The sequence below is a fragment of the Phyllostomus hastatus genome, unplaced genomic scaffold, assembly GCF_019186645.2.
Source record: "Phyllostomus hastatus isolate PE091 unplaced genomic scaffold, TTU_PhHast_1.1 phas_contig_524, whole genome shotgun sequence".
Taxonomy (NCBI): domain Eukaryota; kingdom Metazoa; phylum Chordata; class Mammalia; order Chiroptera; family Phyllostomidae; genus Phyllostomus; species Phyllostomus hastatus.
Genome location: NW_025333900.1, coordinates 2,230,778 through 2,250,313, shown reverse-complemented (window position 1 = coordinate 2,250,313; position 19,536 = coordinate 2,230,778). Strand labels below are relative to the sequence as shown.

Here is a 19,536-nt window from a genome sequence, read left to right as displayed (position 1 = left end):
TTTTTAGGGCATAGAGGGAGAAGGATATGAAAGTGCTAGAGGAGGCCTGGAGTGACCTGGGCACATAATTAACAAAATCAAAGCACACAAAACACAAAGCATCTGCATAGCTTTTCTATCATCTCTTCTAAAACAGGGTGAATCCAGAACTATTTCACTATATAGTACCCTCCATACACTCTTTCTCATATAAAAAATAACCACATAGGGTACCATATACACTCTCTACAATTTTAATTTATGTAAGGTATAATTCTTAACCCTGTCTTATAGATGGGGAAACTGAGGCCTTACAACTACCAAGCATCAGAGTTGGGACTAGAACCCAGGTACTCAGACTCCAGAATCTTTGCTCTTAACCTTTCAGCTACGCTGACTTGTCCTGAGTTCTTCTGCTGTCCATTAGACTACAAACTGCATAATTACCTTTGTCATCAGTGATGCTTCATTTCTATTCTCCCGTATTTTCCTGTCATGTCCAGGAATCATTTATTCAAGACTCTTCCTCCATGAACTAACCTATTCTATCTGCCAACAACTATATATAGCTTACTTCGGCTTTGTGTTGATTTTTACTGGAGTAGTGAAAATAGGGATGCAAATTAAGAAATGGATTGTCAATGCTAGAATGAAAGCATTCAATTATGGAAAAGGTGGAGCTCTAAGTTCCGATATTTATAGATCATATAAAAGCAGTGATGCTTCGATTAAAAAACAACAGCAACAAAAACCTGACACATAAGAAAACACAGAATCTAAAAGTCATTCTCTATCATATGAAATAATTATTAAAAACAAGAGCAATCTTACAGTTTGATTTTTTCCCCCATTGATTCCAACAACCTACAGCAACTGAAGTCTACTAATTAAACAGAGTTGAAGTCAACAAAAGCCCAGTGAGAAATGAAGGAAAAATAATCTTACCTGCAGATGTGTGTTTGAACTTTTCACTTTTCTTCTTCCTCCATTTCCAAGGCTTGAAAATCCTTCCCAGGTTGGCAAACTTACTCCTCCTCCGGATGGGTGGGGTATGGGTACCTGGGACAAGGGAGTCAGAACGCATGGCCGCCAGCCTCTCCACTTCCTCAGCTTGTTTTTCCCAAGAAAATGATGGAAATAAAGAGAGAGAAAAAAAGTGTTAAAATGGGAGCCTCACAGATGGCCAACGTTTTCCATGGTTACAGATAACAGAAACCACATGACTGAAGTTTCGTTTCTCTTTTTGTCTTTTGGAATGGAAGTCACACCAACATGTTCTACAAGCTGGGGACAGTCAACCAAACCCTAGGGATATGGAAGACCTAACCGTGACTTAGAATTGAGAATGAGGAGGAGAAGGAAGAGGAGAAGAGGTGGAGGAGGAGGAGGAAGAGGAGGAGGAGGAGTCCTTTTCACACACCAGAGACTTCCCACAAGGCAGGGAGGGGGCATCAGAAGAGTCAAATGACAGTGAGTGTAACTACTGGCCCAGCACTTTCTCAAATAAGACTTGGCAGATACAATCACTATAACACTGACTGCTGAGAAAAGAGGGAAAAAACATTTATCAACTGTCTATTCCAGTGCCAACGTCTCCACCACCTACAACCCTCCTTCCTACTATCCTGCTTTACCCAGAACCACAGAAGTGCTGGAATCTGTTGAGTGTGTGGCTCTACCTTAGAGTTACTGATTTTCGATCAGTCACTATTTGTTAGATTTCATAAAGCCTCAATTCCTCTAGTCTTTTGGGTTCTGTTTTAATTTTTGAAAGAAGACTCTTAGGAACTGAAATCCAAGAGTGACTTTAGAGAGCACCTAGACTAATCCCAGTAACTTTACATTTGAGGTCACTCAAACCTGTGATGCTTAGTGGGGGCCCTTCCATTAAGGTCATAATCACCCTGACATCTTTTATAACTTGGAATAAAACAAACTCTTTTCCATTTTACATGAGAATTTGCACATCTCAGTGAAGTAAATATACCATGACTTGAATTTTTAAGACAGGAATAATCAAAGAAAATAACCTCCTGGGCAAAATCAAGGGGGTGGGAGGGGCTCACCTTTCCAGAAAGTCAAATTGCGTCTAGAGCCGGGGCTGATCCAAAAACCACTCTGTCAGACCTTTCACACTGTCTTTCAGAAAAATCACTGGGGTGAGCTGTCCTTGGAAGCTCAGTCTTACAGCCTGGCAGTCTGCCTGATGTCATCTGAAATGGTTTTAACTCAAGAGATTCATTCATTCAACAAATATATTCGCAACCTCTACCATGTGCCAGGTAGTATGCTGTGGTGACAGATGACGACAGGCTAGTAAAGACTCCTGGCAGCAAGACTGACAAGGAGGAGATGAATTTGAGAGATGTCTGGGAAGCAAAGTTCAGGGGACTTGGTGACTGATTGGGTGGCCTGATGGAGGGGCAGCAGAAAATTCCTCATGTCCAGATTCACGTCAGTGGAGTGGCACCCTTCATTCATGGGAACAGGGCACACAGGGAGGTAAGGTTTGCAGGCGAGGGTAACAATGATTTGGACATGATGCGTGGTGGTGGCACTGAAAGCCTTTGACTACATAGCTCAATGCACTGGTAGCTCCTCTTCTGAATCATTGTGTTAAGTAACTACTTAATACCATGCCAGATGCTGTGATCATTTTTGGGCAGATGCACAGAAGAAGTGGCCGTGGCTGAGCACAGAGTTTAGAGGAGGAGACAAAGGGCTCAGTGTGTAAAACTGCCGAATTGGGAAATCACATGAAATTCAATGGCGTCAAAGAGGAGAGAGTGACTAGTTCTGCTTGGCCATGCTGGAGAAGACATCAGGGACATAACATTTGGCTAGATTTTAAAAGAGGAGAAACTGTTGCCCCACATGGAGGAGAGGCAGAAGTGGCTCCCTACAAGGAGAGCAGACCCAGAAGGAACAGAGAGGGCTGAAAGAGCATGGCATGTGCAGGAACAGCAAGAGATGGCGACCTGTGAGCACTGGTTACATAGTGAGGTGAGGAGCGGTGGGGAGAGGTGGTGGCTGGAGGAGTCTGCAGCCAGATCAGGCAAACCTTTGAAAGATTTTCTTAGGTATTTGTATCCCATAAACAAGGGGAAAAGAAGAGAATTTGAAAATGGAAATTGGCATTTTTATGTTCAACAAATATGTATCGAGAGCTTACTTTGTACCAGACGCTTAGGCTCTGTCAGTAAACAAACAGATAAAAATACCAACTTGCGGAGCTTACAACTAGTGAGTATGGTGGGGAACATAAAATACACAATGGAACTAAGTAAACTGTAGAGCACATTAGAAGATACATGCTTTGGAAGAAAAATAAAAGACAAAGTGGAACATGGCAAAGGAAATCAGGAGTGTGTAGGAGGGAAGGGGTCCAATATTAAACAGCCTGACTGAGAAGGTACACTGTCAGGACACACTTAGATTTATTTCTAGGAATATTATTGTAACAGCAGTGGGAACCTGAACCAGAGTGTGAAGAAACAACTGGCAGAGACAGTAAGGAGGAAGCCACTGAAATGGCCCTGAGGGTAGTGACTAGAATCCAAGTCCAGCAGGGACAGAAGGGACACAGAGGTAAGATGACATTCAGCCAGGTGGCAGAATCAACAGATCCTGGGAACTTCCTATATAAACATGAAGGAGGACAAGGAAGCAAGAAAGGCAGAAGTTTTTGCTTTTCATGACTGGGTAGATAGTGAAGACTTTCTATTTTTAAACTAACTTTGCAGAAGAAAGAAGCTGAATAGGATGGTAGATTAATGACAAGGGCTTTAGAGCCAGAAAATGCAGTTTTTTATAAATCTCTTAAGAGGTTTGGATTTTATTTCATAAGGTAACAGAGAACTTCTGAAGTGGAAGTATGCCAGGATGGGATGGGAAGACTAGTTCTGGCCAGTAGGCTGAGTTCCAAGAACCATCAGAACATAAGATTGAAGACATAGAATAGAGGTGGAGACATTTATGAAAGAGGGATTTTAGGGAGAAGAAGAGGATGTGGGATCAAAAGTTCATATAGAAGGGTTAGCCATGACCTGGCTGGTACAGCTTAGTGGATTGAGCACCAGCCTGTGAACTAAAGGGTTGCCAGTTTGATTCCCAGGTCAGGGCACATACCTGGGTTGCAGGCCAGGTCCCCAGATGGGGGTGCATGAGAGGCAACCATACATTGTTTCTCTCCTTCTCTTTCTCCATCCTTTCCCCTGTCTAAAATCTTTTTTTAAAACAGGAAGTGTTAGTCATTAGAAAGTTTTATCCTAACTTATTGAAAGTTTGAACTTACGTATCTGATCACATGTGGCCCTCACAGAGATTAATCTAGCAGCAGTAGGTGAAATAGATTATTGGAGGCTGAGGGAGAAAAATAACAATTGAGGTGGCTTTAAGTAAGTCTGGGTTTCACGGTGGCTGAGGAGAGTAGTTAAAAAAGAAACAGCTGCAATGAGGGATGAGAAGGAAGCTAAATGGAGCAGGTAAACAGCCAGTGGAACAACACTACACTTGAAAATTATTCTCTTTAAATGGTATCAGCTGCTTCAGTTGGCACTTCTTTTTTAAATTTATTTTTTTAATCCTCACCGAGGACATGCTTATTGAGTTAAGAGAGAGGGGGAGGGAGGGGGAGAAAGAGGGAGATAAACATTGATTGGTTGTCCCTCATATGCACCCTGACTGGGGACCAAACCTGCAACCTAGGCATGTGTCCTGACTCTGGGTTGCAGGCCAGGTCCCCAGATGGGGGTGCATGAGAGGCACCATGCCCTCCCGGTTCACGGGACGGTGCTCCAACCAACTGAGCCACTCTGGCCAGAGCCAGCTGGTGCTTCTTCAACAATGTCCAATGGCTGGGTATCCACATAGGTGGTGACAATTGTGAGAAACTGCACCAGGGAGGTTTTGAGTCTAGGATAAAAGTCAAGTTGAAATGACATGATTCCCACAAAATCATTTTTTCTTTCATATATATCCATCACCTTATCTATTTCTTACCTTACTTTATAAACTTATTGTTGCTTATCCTGACTTTGCAAGTCTCCAAACCTACATTTCCAACCCTAGTCTTCTGCCTTGAAGCCTGTATTTTATACAATTGCTAGATTACTCCTTCAGAAGCCTGCCTTTCTCAGAAACTTTCAATGGCTTCCCACAATTTACACTAGAAAGTCCTCATTTCCTGTCTTGGCATTCAGGAACCTCCCCATAATAACCTACCTAAAATCACCTTCTAGTACGTCTCTCAGCACTCGGCTGCAGCCAAATGCAACTCTCCTGCCACAGCAGCCTCACCCCTGGCCAGTGGGTTCCGATGGACATCAAACCACTGGATTTACATGCAAAATTTCATGTGCTTTGGGGTATCTGCATTTGGTTGAAAGAGTTTCCATCTTTCTTTTGTTTCTCTAAACAGTGTAATAAACACACAAAAGGTAAACATTTTAAAGTATACAGATAGAAGCTTCTTGGGTTCAGTCAACCTAAAACATCTGCTAAATATTAGAGAGATTATATACTCAATCCTAAAAAAAATTAAAGCCAAGATATGAGTTATTCAAGTTTGATATTGAGTTTGCTCTCACAGTTGGCACTCAGTAATGACTTATCAAGTGAATGAATGAGGGCATTTGATCTAGCTCATGAAAATGAGTATCACTATCTGTTTTAAGAAAAATATATCACAAGAACAAAAAACTATTTCATAATTGCATCTTTAAGAAATGAATAAAAATTATTCTGAAATTACATTAAAGTAATTGTAAGAAATTAGAAGTGCCTTGGAAAAACCTGGAGTGGCAAGACGCTGACAGGGCATTATAAAGGTATAATTATAACTTGATAATTCAATGAATACTTAATAAGTATACTATCAAATTCAAGATGTTTTGCCTTAAAGTATACTAGATTATTGAGCAGACTGGATGACTTTAAGTTTAACTGATTTACATTTTAATCATCCACATTATTTCTTTCCCAATTATTTTGGCGACTGGGGCTAGCTCTCAACCTCATGGCTTTGCCACCAGACTCTGAAATGGGAAGGTTTAACAGTGAGAAAATAGGCCAATTGTGAATACAGTTTGAAGAGGAAGAAAACAAAAGAAAACAAAACTGGGCTCAGAATAATGTTCTCTGACTGATCGCAGGGACATGAGAGAGGATGGGAGGGAGGCGAGTGGGAGAGGAAAGGCGTACAGGCCAGGCGTGTTTATAAAAACAGCCTTCTTTTCAAACAGATGATGAAAAGACTGCTTTGCCCAAGCCCACTGCTCTCAAAGGTGGCGTCCTTGTGCTACTGAGAGGAGACAGCTGTCTAGAGAGAGTGCTCACTTAGAGATGAATCAGCTTGAATGCGAACTGCCTGGACCGAGAATGCTGAATCAAAAGGTAGGATGCTGGGCAGCTGAGCTAATTCAGAGAGCTGAGGGAGAACGGGAGGCCTGACCCACATCGTCTCTGGGGTCTTCCCACCACCACCCTCCAAAAATACTCTTCTAAGAGATTAGATAGTCTGTGCTCCCTTTCATTACATGACTAGGATTTACTGTATCTGTAGAGAGAAATGGTTGGGAGATGATTTTTCTTTCCTTTTAGAAAAAGCAGGCAAGAAAATACTTGACTTATGCATGAGTTTAACTACCAAGAAGCCAATAGTTTTGTCTGTGGGGCTCTGAAGCCCACCCCTTGTTGTAGCCTGGGGTTGTTCTGATGGGCTCTTGGAACATGCATTGGGGGGTGGGCAAGGGATACTTCAGCTGGCACCCTTGCCATTATACTTCTAATGGTTGCTTGGTTTTCAGAAGGCTTATCCAAAGAAAGCACCAACTCTGGCATCCTGCTGGCCTAGAAAGTGTTAGTCACACAGTGTTCCCCTGAGAAGTTTAAAAAGAGGGAAGCCACGGTGCCTGCGCTGTCTGATGTCTAGTCGACACCAGAGGCAGGAGGGCCAGGACATCTGGGGCCCCCACCGTAGGTCTCTCCATGTACCAAGTGCTCCTGGGACTTTCGGAAGACCCAAGATTCTCACAAATTAAATATTTGCTTCTCAACCCAAAGTGAACCCAAAATAGAATGCTTATGTATCAGGATCTGATGACATTCACTTTTCCTTCCAATTTCATTAGAAGGGATTACATATTCACCATATTTCACCACCATATGAGTGGGGGCCAAAGATGGGGGTGGAGATGTGGTTAGCTGGCAGTTTACTCCAGTGAGCTGTCCTGTGGCTAAACCTGTTGCCTCTGCCACAGGCAGGTTACCTTTCTTTATGACAGCAAAACGATGCCATACAGGTATATGGCCATTTTGAAAATTCTCAACAACTGCGGCTTCCCCTTTAAAAATGCACTTTGTTTCACAGAAGCACCTCATGGCAGGGAAATGAAGCACTGGTATGAATTATCAGGTGTAAGAGGGCAGTATCTTCCATTTCTCACTCCATAAATTATACACACACTCTCAAAGAGGCCAGATCTCTTTGAAGAGTTTCCGTCCAGTCTAGGACTGACCTGTGTTAACTACGAGGTGTGTTTATAAAACAAAAAAAGAGATTTTTATTGTAAAATCAGGAGGCCCTGCCTCATCCCATGAGTTGAGGAGTGAGATGAAGGTGAGAGGGAGTTTGAGGGGAGAAACCTGGGCTTTAGAGGAGGTAGCCACAGGGGCAAAAGGAGGCAAAAGTTCAGAGAAGGATGGCTGCTTTACAGACCACAGGGCAGCCTATACTGAGCTGAGAGGTAAAACAACACTGCCACATTGGCCACGAAGCTATGAAAGGGTTTTCAGGCACCATGTCTGAAAACTTTCTGGTGTTAATATTGCTAAGGATGAGGACTTGTGGTGTTCTCACCCACTGTCTCACTATGTCCTGTACTTGACCTTCACCACTATTATCCAGTCTTCTACTCTGTGTGTACCACCCTCCTCTTCCTCTTCCTTTACTATCAGGTTGAAGATGGATCAATCCGTGCATTAGAAGTAAGGTATGAACACTGATACTGACCAAGCATAGTGTTAATGACAACAGAGCTTCATTGAACAAAGAGTTTATGCATCTTAATCCAAAGTCTGCTTAATTTGCCTGGAGGAAGGGAAAGAGCTCTGATATCCCTCAGTTTTCTAGACACAGAGATGGCTGCCTTCTGTACCTGGGAACCACCAGAAGAAACACCAATTACATGCCACACAAAACCACAACCATTATACACCAGCATGATATTTGAGACTTGCCCAACTGTACCTCTGGGGAGGGACACATAAATGTTTGTATTTAGAGAGTTGCTAGTCAATCTTGTTGCTGCAAGAAGGGTAGTCTTCACGGTGGAACAAGCAACAGTGGGTGTGACTGCACAGTACAGCCCTGCAGGTGGGCAATGGTGGGAGGAGACAGTGAGGCTGCACATACCCAAGCCCATACTTCTCAGCACGTTTGCTTGGGCACTTGGCCAACTTCCTCCTCTCTGGCTCCAGAGCTTTCTGCCTGGTGGGAGGCCATTCTACCCACTGCCGGGAGCAGGTCCCAAAGGATGCTTTCACAGGCTTGCCACTGCCTTTGGCATTACGAACAGGCTGGCACCTTGGCAAAGGACCCAAGGCCTATGCCAGTATGCAATGGAAGGAGGAAGGGGTCTGTGGATCCACAGACCATGTGGATCCACGTGGCCAAAGATGACTCAAGTCATGTTTCTGTTAATCCTCTCTTGAAAGAGTAATTGAAATCCAAGAGGAATATGAGAATGCCCCTCCACCCCATGCCCTGAGATCTACTGATTTTAGAGAGAGCAAACAGAGCAGCTCTACTGGTTCTCGGACCGTAGCCATTGTAACAGAGAGAGCCTGTAATGTGGTCTATAGAACTCTGTGGACCATGAACAGGGTTTCCAGTTACCCTGTAACAGGAAGGGAGATTCTAAACAGGACAGTGCTTTCTTGGGCATTGATGCTGATGACAATGATGACAGCTATAATAATAATAATAATAATAATAATAATAATAATAATAATAATAATAATAATAAAAGTATTGATAACAGCTACCATGTTTTAGTCACTAAGTATATGCCAGGCACCAATCAAAGCACTTAAAGTATTACTTTACGTAATCCCACATTAATCTTATGAGGAAGTGAAAGATTATCCCCACTTTACATTTAGGAAAACTGAGGAGGAACTAATGAATAGGAAGATATAATTCCCAGGAGAAGAAAAACACATGCTATTAAGACTTGTCTATTTTCATGAACACATTCTCACTCAGTGAGAGCCTAGCTTTTCAAATTTCCAAATTACTGACTAAAGTAACAGGGGGGCTTCAGGCATGAGGGGACAAATTACTTTTTTTTTTAAAGGCTACAAACAGATGTCAATATAAATTGATCCCACTCTAGCAAGAAAAAGGGGATGTTATCTGCCTTATCCTAAGATGCCGTAAGACATATGCACCCCTGAATGTAGGTGCCCTGGAGGATGCCCTCCCTGGGTCAGTAGGGCACGTGGAACCATAGGACATTCCCTTCCATGTGCCCACGACACGAGCTGCAATAGAGAACTCAGCAGGTACCAGTCTGGTCTGACACTGGGTCAGATCTGCTTTACTTAGAAAATGCTATACCTGTGTAGAGTGGGAAGAATGTTCATTTTGAAACCAGAAGGATGTGAGTTCACATCCAGAATCTACAGCTTCATAATTAATGGTGGCTGAGTTGTTTTTTGGCCTCCCAGCAGGTGGCATGCGCTTCTTTTGGAGGATCGCCCCTTCTCCACTTCTGGTTCAGGAAAGAAGAAAATCACTCATGAGGTGGGCATATGACCCCGTGCTGGCCAATTCAGAACATTGCATTCTCTACCCTTTATCACTAGTAATTCACCTAGAAATGAGTGATTGAGCCTAGCCAGGCAATGAGGCCAATTCTGGGTTTTGGGGGGGTTTGATACACATGCTCTCCCAACTGGGTTGTAGATCAGAAAGGCTTCAAACCTGATCAAAGCTGGGGCCATAAACTTAAAAACCTTCACTCAGACTTGGTTAATATTGAAAGAATCTCTAGGTCACAATGGTAATTCATATGCTTTGAGAGGAAACAATCCTATTATGTCAAACACTTCATATTTTCTAAGTACTGTGCTGAGTGGCTATTTATATTCTATGACCACAGGAGTCAGTGAACAAACAGCATTGCTAATGGACCAGACCAGTAGGGAAAAAGCCTCATTTAAATTTAAATTTATCCATGTCTGTGTTGTTATATCTATTGAGATAATAGATGTTATCAGCAAAGTTCTTTTGGAGATATTCAATACAAAATTCCTGTCTTATCTCCCAGGAATGGAATCTTCAGCCGCAAACACACAAAAACATGTACTAACTACAAAAATATATAAAACATTCTATTGTTCTTTTAATCCACAGAATGTATTTGTTTTGGGAATGAAACTTGTTTACTTAAATTGTAAATGAATTTCCAAGTCTTGTGTTAATCCAAAGTGACAATCTTTAAATAATGTCGGTTCTTTGTTTATCTTAAAATCTGAGACCCTAGGGTCTGATGCTCTTGAAATCAATAAATAATACCTCTCAGAGGTTCAAATCAAATCTCAACAAAGCCTGGGTTCTCCTGCAGGGGTCAGCAAACTCTCTGTAAAGCCAAATCATAACTACTTTGGGAGTTATGGGCTGCCTAATTCTGTTGCAAATACTGAATTCTGCTACTGCAACATAAAAGCAGCTATAGATAAATGTACTCGAATGGGAAAGGCTGTGTTCAATAAAATTTTATTGACAATACAAGCAGTCAGCTTTGGGGACCAGTTTTCCAACCTTCATCCCATAGTGTGGAGCTGCTGGCAATTTTTCTGTTACCTGAGGGGAGAACCTGCTGAGACTAAGACTTCATTACATTATTTGGGCCCCTGGATCCAGACCCACCCGAAACCATTATAACACTGGAGATTTTCTTTATATGAATCAATAAATCCTTTTTCACCTAAGTCAGAATGGGTTGGGTTCTCTATCACTTGCAACCTAAAAGTTTCTAACAAATTCACTAGCTGACCTTAGGAAAGTCAGCTTGCTCTCCCACAAAACGGGGATAATGCTGACTTGTAAGCATTACGCATTTGTACTAAAAGCACCCTGTTGGGGCATAGAACAGGGGCTCAGTAAAAGTTATTTGAAAAATGAGAAGTCTCCTCTGGCACCAGACAGACTGGTTCCTGTCCAGTACGGGCTCCCCTAGGGAAGAAGTTCTTTACCACTTTACCCTTAGCACACCCCTTAAGGGATTACATGAATTTTTAAAGTTTTGGAGATTCTGAACTGTGCAAAGACCCTTCAGGCTGATGGATCTCAAATTATAGTGTATACAAGAATCAACTAAAGTATCTGTTAAAAATTTGGACCCCTGGTCTCCTCTTAGACCTGCTGACCCAGGAATGTGAATGTGTAACAGGCGGCCCAGATAGTTTCCATGCAAGTGTTCTGAGAATCACACTCTGAGAAACATACTACAGTACTCCTACAAAAGCTGGAATCCTACTCCTTTCTCCCCAACTAGATCCATAGCCTTGGGGAAGCTGGATAAGGAGGAAGATCCTTAGCACAGAAAAGTGTTATGCTTCGTGGTGTCAGCCAGCCCCCAAACCCTCAAGTCTTCGGGAATCTTTAAAGATGCCTAATGTTCAGGTAGTGCTTTGCCTTTTCCAAGTGCTTTTACATCTGTTATCTTATGTAGATCTTTGTAACATCCCCAGTATGTAGGCTGGGTATGAAATTTCTTTTGATTTTCCGTAATTATGATTAACATACTATTTTCTCAAAGAATTGCATCAAAACTTAGTCTTTTTAAGGCTCCAAGAAGGTCTGTAATAAGCCCTGTAAACTTTGTTTAATCCTGTGTGTCCCGAACTTAATTTAACCACAGACATGGTTGGTTGGTGTTTCCCTGTGGGGCAAATTTGAGGTCTCATAGTAGACTAGTGTTCCATGGAACACAATTTTCCAAATGCCATGCTAGTGTCTTTTTTGTCCCCTTCTATGGATGTAGAAAATTAGACACAGAGGGGTCAAGTGACTTACCCAGAATGTGCCATTTTATACAGCGGCCCAGGGCTCCGGAGTCTAGAGATCTGTCAACCACCACTCAGAACTCCTGCACTGCAGGTAACATGAGAATGCTCAAGACCAGGCAGTGTAGGCTTTTTGATTCAACTCTTTTCAAACTGTCTCTCCCTCCATAATACTGTCAAGGTTAATATATTCCTCAGGATTTTTCCTCCCATGAGCTCATTCTGAGATTTCATAACAAGAGCTACCTAGCTACCTATTGAACATAGGATGACAGAGAATCTAAGAAACTTCACATTACATTGAAGAATCACCTGTTAAGTCTACTTCCCTTAAAGCTCAGATATCTCATTTTATTTCTGTGATGACATTATACCGTTCCCTTATTTACCTCCCATTAGTTCACAGACCAGTTTTTCAGTGCCAGTTGCCATTTGTGTAGTGATGGTGTGAAATCTAAATAGTACTCCTGGGAAAAAATTTAGCAAGAAGGTTAGTCCTTGCTAACACATCCTTGTTTTCTCTCCCTTGTGCACATAACTCCATATCTGTGTATAATTCCCATCAATAGCTCTAACATGGGCCTGCCCTGACCATTCCTCAGGAAGTAAGGAACTCTGCTTATATATATTTTTGAGACTTTCACAAGGAATTCTTAACTTCTTTTGTTTCAGAACACAGAAATTGAATTCTGTTTGTCTTTTCACACAGGTAAATGTCCTATTCTTTTTGTCCTGTCAGCAACTCCATTGGAGACATTTTATTATTGTTTTGCATGAAAGATGGTCAATTTCTAAAGAGGTCTTAGCACGGAAAGCCATTGGTTAGTTTCTCCCCATAAGAAGTTTTAAATTCACATTGAATTGGAGTTTATTTTTATATTCTTGGGTTTTTTTCCTAATGACTGAATTGACCTCAGAGCCTATTACCTGAACACTGAACACCAAGGGTTAAGCACCAATCAATCAAGTAGCTCTGTGACCATTTATTTAACAGCAAAATGGGGATAATAACATCTATTTCCTTCCCTGTACAATCACTATATTAACACAGGAAACTTTAGACTAAAACTGGCAATTAATATGTTTACTACATATCTCCTGACTCCAAATCTAGGGTGTTGATTGATTTTGCCCACTACTCTTTGTCTGAATTTGCTCTAGGTTCCAGTTGAATCTCATCAGAAGGTGTGGAAGGCTGGAGGGCATTGGAAAAGCACAGTTAATGACTATCCAATAGGACTCATGCTCCAGAGCATCAGTGAAACTCACTGAATCATACCACTTCCAACCAGGGAAACTCCCCAGATGCCTGAAGCTGAATTCTTAGAATTTTGGCTTATAATACGTCAACCACTTTTTCCCATTTTACTTGCAATATGGAATTTTAACTTATAAAGCATCTTTTCAGTTTTTCTTTGAGGTGACATAACAAAAGTTGTCATAATTAAATAAGCTCTAATTGTGTTAGTTCCCTTTTCCTTTGCAAAGTTCCCTCACTGAGCAATAGGCATCAGGTCAAGGAAAGGAAAAAGGGGATATCATAAGGAACAGGCTGATGTCAGGGCTCTGTCCTCATATCTGTCCCTTCAGGCACTTTCAGGAAGTACTAAGGTCCATGAGCACAGGAGGTTACGATGCACTAACTCAGCAAACATTCATTACACATTTATAGTCCAACTTGGGTCATGAAAGAGGGGATTTGAGGAAAGAGAAGTTCCTAAATCTTTCAAATCCTAAAATGAAAAGTACCACACAAAAGCAGTCACTATTCCACTTTTAGAGAAATTTGAAGTTGATGTGGGCATATAAAGCACATTTATAGTGAAAGATAATAGGAATTCTTTGCTGCATGTGACAGAATAATCTTAAAGGTCAGTTTTTAATGCAAAAACATCATCTTTCTGGAGTCAAACTCAAAACTTAAAAAGAATATTAATACTCAGAAAATCCCTGTCTACCCTAGATTTATTTTAACAGGGAAAAGAACTTCATTTGCTTTTACCTGCAGCAGAGAATCTCCAGGCACAACCAGTAGCTACAGTATCTAAAATGCCCTGCTAGCTTTGCATTCAGTTTCTTAATGATCACTGCAACTAGTTTCCGAATGATAGAGCCAATCCTTTAAATGCAATTATCGAAAGAGACCTTGGTCTGGAATCCTCATTATGTTACCAATATGTCAGAATGGTGAGGACCAGATGGGTTAATGATGTGAGCTACTGCCCCCACATTAATTCTCGTGCTTTAACTACCAGAAAGCATTCCTTGGGCAGTGCCTGCATTCAGCAGACAGTAGGCAATACTGATGGCACATTTTACTGCAGAGCTAATCAAATTTCAACACTGGCTATTCTGAAATTAGTTCTGAAAGCAAAAGAAGGCTTTATCATTGAAAGGCAAGATTTGTAGGAAAATGCTCTCTCTTCTCCTGTAGTGAAAACTCTTAACTTTGTTCAAGATTTTCTCATTCAAAGTATAAATACCTATTGTGTGCTAGAGGAGTCAATGGTCATTCTCACAGTAGTATTTTATAATTTATCAAGCATTTGCCTAATTATTACAACATTTGGTCCCCACAACAAACCAACAAGAGAGGTAAAGCAACTATTCTATACTCTAATCCCTATTTTACAAAAGAGCAAATTGATGATGGCAGAGATGGATTCTTGCCTGCCAATATCCATTCTTCCTTCCTTTTTAGTGAAAGCTTCTTGGTTTTATGCCCAGTGAAAATACTGTTTCCCAGCTTCCTGGGAAGGTAGGTGTGACTATATTATCAAGCGTTGCCATTAAGCTGTAAACTGAAGTTTTGTGAGAGATTTCTGGGAAGTCTTGGCCAGGGCAGAGGAGAGCAATGGGGGAAAATTGGGACAACTGTAATAGAACAATAAAAAAAGGTGGGAAACAAAAGGAAGGGATAAACTATTTCTTTAGTCTGCTTTTCCCTTCATCCATTTTTTCTAAAGCAGAGACATGATGGCTGGAATTTGGCAGCCATTATGAGGACAAGAGCCAACTCACAGTAATGGAAGAACTATAAACTAGGTAGCACCTTGATTCTTAAGAACTCTGTGGAGCCATCAGCTTTGAACTGGCTGTCGCTGCAGTTTTCTCAAAGAGAGAAATAAACCGCTATCTTGGTTAAGTTATTACTATTTTCAGTTTATTTGTTTTATGCAGCAGAAGCTAACCCTAATGCAAATAAGTGACTTGCATAAATTTATACAAACTATAATTTGTAAGTGGCAGCACATTGAGTGCTAACATACATGTTCACATTCCATATACTCTGGCAGAATTTAAGAACCTTTTATAACCTGCTTCTTAGCTTGTGAATGAGCCAAATACTTTTGTTTTTTATTTTAACACTTTTTTCTTTGTTTTTTTTATCATTGACACTATTAAAGATGCCCCCATTTCCTAGCCCCTCTTTGACCACCTCCATCCAGCCCGCACCCCACTTCTTTCTGGTCATAACATTTATTTTTAAAAAGCCTACCTATAGGAAGACTTCTTCCTTCCCCCTCACCTCCTTCCTCTGTAGTCCTTTGTGTCTCTCGGGCTCTAAATCAAATCACAGAATCCCCAGGGCTCAGCTCCGCCCAGGTGATTTTGTTTGCTCCCACGGCTTTACTTAGCATGGATAAGCTGAGTATCTGTAGTACTTCGAGTTCTAGCCTAGAGGGCTCTTGTAACTGACACAACACCCTCTAGCCACGTAACTCTAGCCAAATTGCTTAACTTCTCTGGGTCTCAGTTACCACATCTATAAAATGAGGATAACAGCATCTACCTCATTGGGTTATTGTGAAAATTTGATTATTTCATACAAATAAAAGACTCTGAATGGTGTCTGAACCACTGCTACTGTTACTACTTTTCATCTCCAAATAATATTTCACAGGCACCTCCAATTCACTTTACTCAAAGTGAATTATTTTTACCTTTAATTCGATTGTTCCTCACTAATGGCAATGCCAGTTGTCTAACTGCTCAGAGAGAAATCCCTAAGTCGTCCTCAACACCACCTTTTCCCTCCCCTTCCCCAGATCCAATTCGTTGCCAAGACTGGCCAAAACTGACTTCTTAAATATTTCTCAACTCTTTCCACTTCTGTCCTCAGGTTAGGCCAGTTGTTTGCATCTCCAATTTCTGTGTTCTTACCCTTGCTACTTACCATCAAAACCCTCACATAGCAGCCTGGGAATCTGTCATAAACATGAATTAAATCATGACACTGCTGTGCTAAACCCACCAGGTCATCCTGTTTTCTGGACAAAGTCTCAGATCCTTCATGTGAACTCAGAGGCACAGAATATGCCCCACTCTGGCTCCATCACCATTTATCTTTTTAAATACAAGAAACACGTCATTTCTGCCTCAAGGCCTTTACACCTGCTGTTCCCACTGCCTGGATGATTCTTCGTGACACTTCTGAAAGCCAGTTTCCTCTTTAACAGAGAGTGCTGCACCCATTTCTGCCCACATTCCTTCCTAACAGAGCCCAGACTGTGCTCAGCCATCTATCTTTTCCCTTCAGGACCATGAGCTTCTCAGGGGCTGACCCCACCCTAGCACTAATGGGTAGATCTCTGGGCAGTAACTGATTAAAGGATAGGTAGGCTGCCCAGATCAGGCCCTTGAAATCTGTAAGGGATGCTTGTAGGTGGCAGGGCTTCTAAGATGAGCTTCCTTGCTCTTAAAGACAGACACAAGAGAGAGTGCCATTTCTACCCCTGGTTACTTCAGAGTCTGCATGTGAGGACTGAACTGTTGTAGCCATCTTCTAACTGGCCTGAGGGTAGAGTCCTGAAGCCAAGGAGGGCTGAGCAGAGAACTATGGGTTAATAGAATCAGGCTTGGAGCTTGCCCCACTTACACATTTGTGTTAAAGAATAAGTGACCTTGTTGTTTCAGGTGAAGAGGCACAGGGACTTCCCTTACTGCAGCAAACAGCATCCTAACTGACATGCTCCTATTAGACTGATTATTTTGGAAGATAAGGACTGCTAATGACACAGATAAAATGATCACTGAATAGTTTTTGAATGAATATATGACTTTCTTACAAAAAGGCAGGATAGGCTCTGGCTCAGATATACATAATATTTCCCATCTCCTGGACCGTTCATGATTAGGACAAACAACTTAAATGTCTAGGCAGAGCCATGGCTGGAGGTGGGCTATGTAACAGAAAACTGGGTCTGCCCAAGCCATAGGTAAGAAACGACACAGGGAGAACTTTCTCACATGCAAGGGAAACATGAGGGGCTGTCATGTTTCTTGAAAGGCTTATCTTGGATGTAAACATTATCCCAAGTGTGACTGAACTCTGGCTCCACTTCGACTGGATTACAGGCATTTCACAAAAGTTTTTCTCATAAGCCACAAGGAATTTGCTGAATTGGGTCAAGTTTGATATATTACTAAAGGCTGATGTTACAAACAAAATTCCATTTGTATTTTAATAGAATAAAAAGGCAGTAACCCAAATGTCCAACCACAAGGGATTGATTAACTAAATTAAGGAACAACCTATGTGGCCATTAAAAAACAGTGATGGTTATCTCTCATTATTGACAGGAAAAAAGTGTCGTGGTTCCTTGTTCAGTGGAAAGTAAGTTGCCAGATATTATGTGTAGTATAATTCAGTTTTTCTAAAAGAGTAGTTGCCCACCTATCTCTGTAGCTATGCACAGGCATAGGATCTGCAAGAAGAAAACTCAGCTAAATATAGTTCTGTTTGGGTCATAAAGTCATAGATGATCTTAAATATCTCTATAATTTTATTTTCCAATTTTGGCATTTTATTTTCCAATTTAATCCCACCTCTGCCATCTACAAACCATAGGCATTAGAGAAAATAAGAGAACCTATTTCTTAAGTTGATATGAAGATTGAATATATGTAAAGCATTTAGTATGGTATCTAGTATATTAGCTATTGTGATTATATTATGAAAAGTATATTACCATTATTGTATATGAATATTGCACTTGTGTCTTTTTTAAAGATTTTATTCATTTATTGTAGAGAGATGGGGAAGGGAGGGAGAAAGAGAAGGAGTGAAACATCAATGTATGGTTGCCTCTAGCACACCCCATACTGGGGATATGCAACCCAGGCATGTACCCTGACTAGGAATCAAACTGGTGATGCACTTGTGTCTAAGTCTAATGGAAAACCACAATGGCACTCAGTGGAGCTGTGGTTGCATGTAGAGGACAAAAAGGCATCACTGGTCACTTTGAGTGTTGCCTACCAGAGGCTATCACTGGGGTGTGTATGATGCAGCATTTAAAGGCACGGCTTTGGGGTAGACAGACATGAGCCTCATGACCTATGGCAGGCATGTTTCCTCACTATAAAATATCACATTTATAGGGGTGTTGTATTACATAAGATAATGTACTTAAATGTGGTACAGTTCCTGGCTATAATTAAGAGACCAACAAATATTATTATTGTTATAAGTTCATCCTAAAAATGATCTTTTAAATATAAATGATTGTCTTGATATTTCACTAGTAATAATTTTTGCCCAGGAAATTTCTTGCATTTAAAAATGGAATTGTAGGTATTATTAAAATATAAACTGGAACAGTGTGCTAAAATGGTTTGCTGGGTTAGAAAAATTCTATCACATACAATTTTTTTTAGAATATTTGTGTTTTGAAAGGAGATAAATTCCTATCTAAATAGTGGAGGGGGAAATGGGAGGAGGCTCTCTATGGGAGAAGGCTATATAATAAAATAAATTCAAATTTAGTTGGATGCCTAATTCATCTTTATTTTACAGGATTTAATTTACAAGAAAATGGCACTATAATGGAAAATGGAAGTATAGTATTTCACAGAATAATAAAACAACAGAGCCCACTAGTTGGTCTAATAAGCAATAGCTACAATTAATTTTTGTCTTGAGGAAAATAAAATAACTTGGATTTTAATCTCACAGCTAAGCTGACTGGAGAAGCAGAGTGATTCAAATGCATTCCGAATGTTATCATGCAATGTGCAAAGCAAACTCCATGAATACTTTGAAGGCTTTAGGGGTATGTATTTAAATGGAAATTGCCCCAGATCTGGTGTAGATCCACTAAGCAGAAATAAATTAGATACCGTGATGTCAATATTTCCACAGGTTTTCTAACAGCACTTGATATTTGTCTAACTATCCTTCAAGAAACATTGAAAATAATTTCTTGATCTATTTCCTGGCTTTTGCTACCCAGAAAAGTAAACTTCTGCCGTTCATACTGGCTCAAATGCAAATATAACTGTTCTCTTGATGCTTATTTAGAAATGAGATGCAGTTTCAGAAGTGAATGTATTAGAGGAAGATTCAACTCAGAAGGTCAAGCCAGGTTAAGGGGATCCTTATCTGCAGATAGAGAAGACATGGTCAGAAAATTTAAGTCAGAAAAATAAGTCCTCTCTGTAACACGTAAATACTCACAACCCCAGCCCACAAGCCAATAATGA

The 19,536-nt window shown here is 40.9% G+C and overlaps 1 protein-coding gene across 9 annotated transcripts in view; it reads right to left on the bottom strand.

Annotated features, from left to right (window-relative positions):
- PHACTR1 (phosphatase and actin regulator 1) overlaps nucleotides 1–19,536 on the bottom strand; it is a 537,076-nt gene that overhangs the window by 198,658 nt on the left and 318,882 nt on the right. For 8 of the 9 annotated variants that reach the window (XM_045847180.1, XM_045847179.1, XM_045847177.1 and 5 more), the window contains one exon: nucleotides 925–1,089. In XM_045847180.1, coding sequence (XP_045703136.1) covers nucleotides 925–1,089 — 165 coding nt within the window. Of the gene's footprint in view, nucleotides 1–924; nucleotides 1,090–9,598; nucleotides 9,753–19,536 lie in introns of all 9 variants that reach the window. The other variant, XM_045847185.1, reaches the window with a different exon arrangement.